The following is a 7,387-nucleotide window of genomic DNA, read 5'->3' on the forward strand; positions in this document are numbered from 1 at the left end:
GGGGGGGGGGGGGCATGTGCCCCCCCACATCAGTTGCCTGTGCTGGGGCTGATGGGGTTTTTTTGTTTTTGTTTAATTTTGGGTTTTGTGTATTTTTTTTTCTATAGTGTCCAAAGTTAATTCCTGCGCAATTTAGAGATCCACTGTCATTTCTAAGCCTTTTTTTTCCCTGCAGTGCCGCTGCCTAACCAGTCGTTCTTTGATGTGCACATGCACATTTGATTTCTCCCTCTGAAGTGCAGTACTTTTCACTTGTCTTTTAATGAAGCTGATCTGATTGAAGAATCTTTCTGTCCAGTGTATCAGGATTGAGGTTAAGGTCTCCTGTTCTCCGAACGCTTGCAGCCCCTTCCAGCACGATGCTGCTTTAACATGAGTGTACTCACGTGTGTCCCTCTTTTCCATTGACTATGCTGACTATTTCTGCTCCCAGTTCGGCCCAGAATGAAGTAAATGGAGTCTGCCTCCAGAGAAATTCAACTTTTGTAATTTCTCTGGGATTCATTTCCAAATCGATGTACTTTGTATAAATGGTGTATTGACAGAGGACCCCCCTACAAACAGGCAAAAGAGGAAAATAGTGCTATTGAAAATCCACACTGGGTTCAGTTGTAAAAACAAATCCAACCCCCCCCCCCCAAAAAAAAAAAAACCCTTCCAACACGTTGGTCCTTGTTTGTTATAGCACTTGAGTTTTAGTGTTAGTACCCTAGTGCCAAGCACCACATCCTGCAACGTAATCACAAACCAGAACAAGACAACCCTTATATTAAGGAGTTTACAGTGTAAAGTTAAGAGCCGGAGATAGATGCAGAAAGGCGGCGTGTCAGAGAATAATTAGACAATATTGGTCATAGAACAGGGAATTCTCTTACCAAAAGTCTAACTATTGCCAAGTTGTTTTCTAAGCACAGCCAGTGAGAGTTTTGAGAAGGGGGGAGAGGTACTTTGCAGCTGATTACAGAGAGATCTTTCCTAGCATATGGGACATCCGGGAGGAAGCACAAATGCCCTGTTTTAGAAGTTAGTGAGTGGGCAATACAAGTTGCCCTTGCCCAACTGAAGGTGGGAGTTGACATTTGATAGCAAAAGATGCTGTAATCCAACAGTCTGTATGCCATTTAATGTGATCTAGAGTAATCTGGTGCCCATTTAATGGATGGGGAAAACTAAGGCGCAATGGTTAACTGGCTTGCGTGCAATCATGCAGCAAATTGGTGACAACAGAGACTTGTTAGCATATGGGAGAGAGCATGTTAACAAGCTTGGACTAGTGCTGTTGTGGGAGTGGCTGTGCCGTGCCTGCGTTAAACTAATGAACATGCCTAGTGTGAGCCAAAAGTTTTCTGGAAGCATGAGCAGCCTTTGAATGAGCTGCCTGAACAGCTGTGCCTTTTCTTCAGTGTGCAGTTTGGACTTCAGCGCTTGTTAAACGTTGTGGAATCGGATTCTGTTTCTAGTTTTAACCATTGGCTTGTAGGTCTTGTCTAGGCTATAATTTGCAACCATATTTTAAGTCGTTAACTAACAGGGTGGAACAAGGACCAGGTGCCTGTTGCTTACAGAGGTGAACATACATCATAAACAGATGTGCATGTTAATACCCATTATTCACTGTGGTGTTACCTGTCAATTTGGTACTGCTGGGTGTTCCCCTCGGTGCCATGAAAAACCATGTTTATTTCCCCCATCATGCTCCTTGTTCCAGACAGTTTGAGAGAGACCTTCTGTCTCCAACCTACATAACAACAAAAGTAAAATATAATTAGGCTGTGGCTTTTGCAAGGAACCTAAAAATGAAATAGCAGCAAGAATGAAAGTTGTCTTTTTCACCATGCAGGTGTTCACTTTGCAACGGCAAAATGTTATTACTGTTCTCACTTTATGAACAGGCCATTCAAGAGTCGTAGCAGGAGTGGATTTTAGTGACTAGTTTCTTTTTTTCTTTTTTTTTTTTTTGTGGCCAACAACAGCTGTAAGCAAGCAAGGTAGAAACCAGGACTGTCCAGGTTAGTGGAGGTTTATAACAGCAACGTGTACATCTTAGTTTCTTTCTAGTCCCATCCTTTCATCCGTGCATGTACTTGGGCCATTGTAGTTTACTGCCTATACTTACTAATAAAGGGTGGGAAGGCTCCTGTATTTAAAAAAAATTTTTGGTTCCTTGTCTTCAGTTTATATGGAAACCGATCAGCGTAGTGACCCATCATTGGGCAGCCTTTCCTGGGGCATGGGAAGCAGGCTCCCTGAAGAAAAGAAGAACGGCTGTTAATGACAGATTTTTTCATCTCAACTCTTGGGAGACTCAGGCTTCAGATGAGGATTGCCCTGTTCCTGTCCAATTCTAAGCAGTCGCCTGCATCTGGGGTATTTAACCACCGTGTTTCCAGTATCATCGTGTCTTCCCGTTATTTATCCTCACGCGTGTGATAATGAAATGAGCAGATATGTACACCCATTAAGTGCAGGGGGGATTTAATATCCATGTAGCTGTGGCCCCAAGCCCCTCTAACAGAAGGCATAGGGAGAACCTATGCCCACGTTGCACTTGACATAGTACAGGGAGAAAGGGGGTGAAGCTAACTTTCAGTTAAGTTTATATGCACTCTGATCTGGAATCGGTTCATCCTTATAATAAAGTAGAGACACCTATGGTCTGCTTGTGGCTCCTGGATCCTGTTCTTCCCGCCACGAATTGCAGTCGGGCATCCCTACATGGCTGCACTTATTTTCACTGGCTATACACCCAGTAGCAAATAGAGGTGCACTGATATATCGGATCAACACCGATATAAGAAAAATTGACTGTATTGGCAGTCGGCTTTTTTTGGCTGATGTGGCTGATTTAATGCCACCAATAAATGCCCCGTGCATGCGCGCAGCTGCAGTGCAGCATGCAGGCGGCCAGGAGAGCAGCGCGGCAGTGTGGAGAGCAGCCGGGTCCAGCTGGCGAGGGTGTTGTGAGGGAAGAGGGGTCGGGGGGCGCAGATTGAGGCCCCCACGGTGAGGGAGGTAGTGGGGCTGGGGCAGGTGCCGTACAAGTGGAGTGGAGAACAAAGCTGCGAACAGCTTGTCTGGGGGACATGGGGAGGGGTAGGTGGCTCTGGTCACTGTGCACACCCCAGGAGGGCATGGGGGGGGGGGGCATGTGCCCCTGGATCTGCATGCGGGACAAGGGTGGGCTGCCATTGTGGGCTGGGACCGGGGTGCACTGGGCTCTTCCTGGTGGGGGACCTTGGCCAGGCTGTGCTCAGGATGGGCAGTGGAGGAGGGTTAGGAGGGCTATGGCAAATTTTGGTGTGGCTGCAGGTCCCCTTCCCCCATAACCCGCTTCCCAGTGCTGCTGCCATCCGCCCCAAGCACAACCCAGCCCAGCCCAGCCCATCCTCCTATTAGGAAGAGCTTGGCACTGCCCTGGCCCCAGCCTGCATTGCCCCGTGCAGAATCCAGGGGCACATGCCCCCCCATGCCCTCCCAGGGTGCATGCAGCGGTGGGAACTGTCCCCGCACCCCCCAGAGGAGCTGCTTGCAGCTACATCCCCCCACTTTATCCCAGCTGTGCAGGCCCTGCCCTTGCCCCAGTCTAGCTCCCTCCTTCACTGTGGGGGCCTCAATCTGCCCCCCATGCCCTTTCCCCTACAACAGACTTACGAGCCAAATGCCTTTCTCCAAGCTGCCCAGTTGCATATCAGAATCGGATCAGCATTGGCTGATTTATGGCCCGTTAAAAATCATCCATTGGTATCGGCTCAAAAATTCTCTATCAGTGCACTGCTAGTAGTAAAGGCCAGGCAGGAAATGGCGTAGGACAGATAAGGCTTCCCATATACTAGTAGCATCATCAAGGCAGAAGGATTTTGCCAGTGGAGGAGGGGGATCAGGCGGGAGAATCAAGATCTGTCCCTCCATCCTATCGCATCCACTCCTCCTCCAGCTGGCATTGCTTCTCTACTGCTTGAACTTCATTCTTGCCCACATCCCGATCCCAGTCGGACACTGGGAGATGACAAACAACGCAGTGCTTGCATAGCGTGTGATGTTTGCTCATCAGGAATGTGGAAATGCTGGGTTTTTAAGCAGTGACCCAATCCTGGACTGCTATGCTTACCGACTGGAAGGAGTCATATGTCACACAGGGATAACCAAGGAATCCATCAGGGTGCAGGATACTTTCTAAATAAAACTCATGGCTGCGTGAATGATGGCACCAAATAACGTTGAACGTCTCTGTTGAAACATAGTGATGAGAGTTGTTTTTCAGGTACCCTGCTATGTTTGGCTACGTACAATATTTGCTCTTAGAATGGTAAAATTTCTGGCTGGCACAATAGTATCATCATGTATTATCCTTATGTGAATCTTACCTGATTATAATATCATAGGAGAAGCTTGTTGCCTCAAATGACCAATGCACTCATTTTTCCCTATCTGGAGAATTTAGCTCAAACCTTCTAGAGACCCTGAGTTTATTGATTGTGTTTGTCCCTATTAGGATAACAGCTGCACAACATAATACCACTTTTAGTGCCACACCTGGCTGCACAGCTTTATTCTAACCCTCAGCGATCTGCCTTCTTTTTCTCCCCCTCCCCAAGTGTGCATAAAGCAAGGTTAATTTTTAAAACAAGTCCCTAACAAACTCTCTTTTGACATCTCTGTTCAGGCCTGCAGGGTGAGCAGACCTGTGCAAATAAAGTATTGCAGAGTGTTGAAATAAGTTTACCGTCAACTAAAGATTCAGAATCCACGTCTTCCCGATTAACACATCCAGGCATTGAATGTCCTCCATTTGGGTAAAAGTCAAGGTCTCCTGTGGCTTGATACATCCCAAAACCTATGATAAATGCATAGTAAGAACTGCAGATAACTTAGTGCCAGGACTGCCACTGCAAACATTTGCTTGCACGTAGGACATTTTGGTGCCTTACCTATAACAGGAGAAAGGGCAGCATTACTATGAATCACATCGACAAATAATGCATCTGAAGGGTCCAGTCGGACTTCAGGAGGGGCTCCTTCAAAAAACAGTCCAGCAGGGTCCAAGCCTAAAGAAAATCACAATATTTGCGGGGTGGGGGTGGAGTGAAATCGTACCTTAACTTCTCCCCCCAGTGTAGATTATCACTTTGAAATGCAACATAAAGCTTGTTGAATACTGGCTTGAATTTCTCCAAAACCAAATGGACTAAGGCTGCATTACAGTGCGACAAACACTTTAACGTAATGCATTTTTGGCCATTGTGAGGTACGCTCCAAGCAACTCCTGAAATTAATAAGTGCACAAGGAGAATTAAGCCTCAGCATCTCTTTTCTTACTAGCCTCACGCTGGGTCTCAACTTCTTTAAAGGAAGTCTTTCTGTAAATTCATCCCAACACCAACGAAATCCTTTCTGTTCGACCTTATAGTGTTGTATCAAGAGAAGAAGGTATTAACTCTTCATTAGGGTACCTGATGAAGAATGCCTTGCATTCGAAAGCTTGTCTAACTTTATCTCAACCAGTGAAAGGTATCACCTTAAAAATCCTTGCCTCAGAGAAGAATGGGATTTAAGACAGTGGTTTATCTGGATTTTCAGGGGGTATGAATTGAAAAATGAGGGTGTTCTAGATCTGAGGTGTGTTTTGTATTACAGTAACACCTGCTGAGATGCTCTCGCAATCAAATGAGAGGAGGGAAGTATTACCCCCATTTTACAGGTATGCAGAGAGATTGTGTGGCTGAAGGTCACACAGAATATCACGAGGCAGAGTCAGGACAAGCCCTGTTGTCTCCAGAGTGGTGGTCTGATGCTATGATCATAAGGTCATCTGTTTGTAAGTAATACTAATGACATAATTACCATATTTTTCTTGGATCCAACACATACCTGAATAAAACATGCACCTTGTATTTTGGAAGGCAGAATGTAGAGAGAAAGTTTTTTCCATGGTCATGGCCACCTATGTGACAGGGTAATCCTCATGGGAACAGTGTGTCCAGGAAGTGTAGCAGCTGCCTCATCCTGCCGGTCCGCTGGGATGCCACACTTCTTGGATGCTCTAGTTCTGGGAGACTTGCTCTCCGGCCCCCTCGACATGTACAGGTAAAGGCACAATGAGATCTAATGTGCAATTCACACAATTGTGCCTCCTGCCATGCCATATGTGCATGGCAGAAGGTGCGATTGTGGGATCTTACATTAAATCCCATTGTGCCTTATTGCTGGTATGATGTGAGCCTGCTTCCGGGCTCCTCTTGCACCAGCAAGAAACAAGCTCTTGCAGCTGGGAGCCCCCTCAGCTATGGGGGTGCCCCATGTGCCCCCTCTCCCCATGACAAGGAGATTGTTGTTGTGGTGATCTCCCCATCCAGGGGGTTGCACAAAATCCCCAAGGGCAGGGAGATTGCTGGAATGGTGATCTTTCCATCCCAGGGGTTTCATGTACCCCTGGGGCAGAGAGATTGCTGCAGTGGTGGTCCTCCCTTCCCAAGGGTTTTGCATACCCCTAGGGCAGGGGATCACTGCAGTGGTGTTCCTCCCTTCCCAGGGGTTTCACGCAGTCCCCGGAGTAGAAGGATTGCCACAGTGGCAATCCTCCTGTCCCTGGGGTATTGCACCCCGCTGGGGTGGGAGGATCGCCAGGAGGCACACTTGGGACCCAGCATCTGCTGCTGTGGGACTCTGGAGCCTGGCAGCTGCAGGTGGCTGCTGGGACCCAGAGTCTGCAGCTGTTGGGGAGTCCCCAGCAGTTGCAGGACTCCTAGCCCTGGCTGGACAAGGTGCACCCCTGTAGCTGGGAGCCCACAGTTGATGCATGCAAATTGAAGCTCTACAGCAACCAGCTATAATAGTAGTACACATTTTTGAACTTCTTATCATGTAATAGCTACTTTGCATGTGGAGCTGGTCTCAAGGTAATTGCACAATTAACCAGTTAATTGTGCAGTAACTGCAATGGGTAGAGGGGACCTATGTCATGCAAGGCTAGGCCCCAGACCCTTGCAAAGTTACTTCTTTACGGTAAGCAGTTCTTTATGTAAGTTTTTGTAAATAGTGTTGCTTCCACATCACAAGCCTCATTGAGATACTACTAGCAGCTCACTTGCTGCTTTAGGCACAAATTACAGTGTTCAGCCAATAGTTATGGCTATAGGAGGGTTAACACAGGACTGCCATCTTGGCAGCTGCATGCCATGTCCAGCATCTCCAGGCTTGCTGCTTTTCCAGTGAAGAAAATGGCGTTCCCTACTTAAAACGTTGTCCCTGGTTTGGGGGGATTGATTTTTTTGGGGGGGGGGAAATGTGCATGCTTTGTGAGAAAATATGGTACACCTAATACGTCTGGAGAAGACTTCTTATGAAGGAGCCACCATGCAGCTCGGAAACCCAGCTGCAGTCTCTGCGG

The 7,387-nt window shown here is 47.3% G+C and overlaps 1 protein-coding gene across 1 annotated transcript in view; it reads right to left on the reverse strand.

The window, feature by feature from the left end:
* Positions 1-386: 386 nt before the first annotated feature.
* The window catches only part of LOC102384752 (pancreatic lipase-related protein 2-like), a gene marked incomplete at its 3' end in the record, with an annotated part of 22,288 nt that continues 15,287 nt past the window's right edge, over positions 387-7,387 (reverse strand). Inside the window, exons 7-12 of the mRNA XM_006038751.1 lie at positions 4,929-5,045; positions 4,724-4,834; positions 4,109-4,227; positions 2,117-2,246; positions 1,627-1,738; positions 387-554 (exon numbers count right to left, since the gene is read on the reverse strand). Of these exons, the coding sequence (XP_006038813.1) occupies positions 387-554; positions 1,627-1,738; positions 2,117-2,246; positions 4,109-4,227; positions 4,724-4,834; positions 4,929-5,045 (757 nt within the window). The remainder of the gene's footprint in view (positions 555-1,626; positions 1,739-2,116; positions 2,247-4,108; positions 4,228-4,723; positions 4,835-4,928; positions 5,046-7,387) is intronic.

The sequence above is a fragment of the Alligator sinensis genome, unplaced genomic scaffold (genome assembly GCF_000455745.1).
Source record: "Alligator sinensis unplaced genomic scaffold, ASM45574v1 scaffold2074_1, whole genome shotgun sequence".
In the NCBI taxonomy this organism is placed as follows: domain Eukaryota; kingdom Metazoa; phylum Chordata; order Crocodylia; family Alligatoridae; genus Alligator; species Alligator sinensis.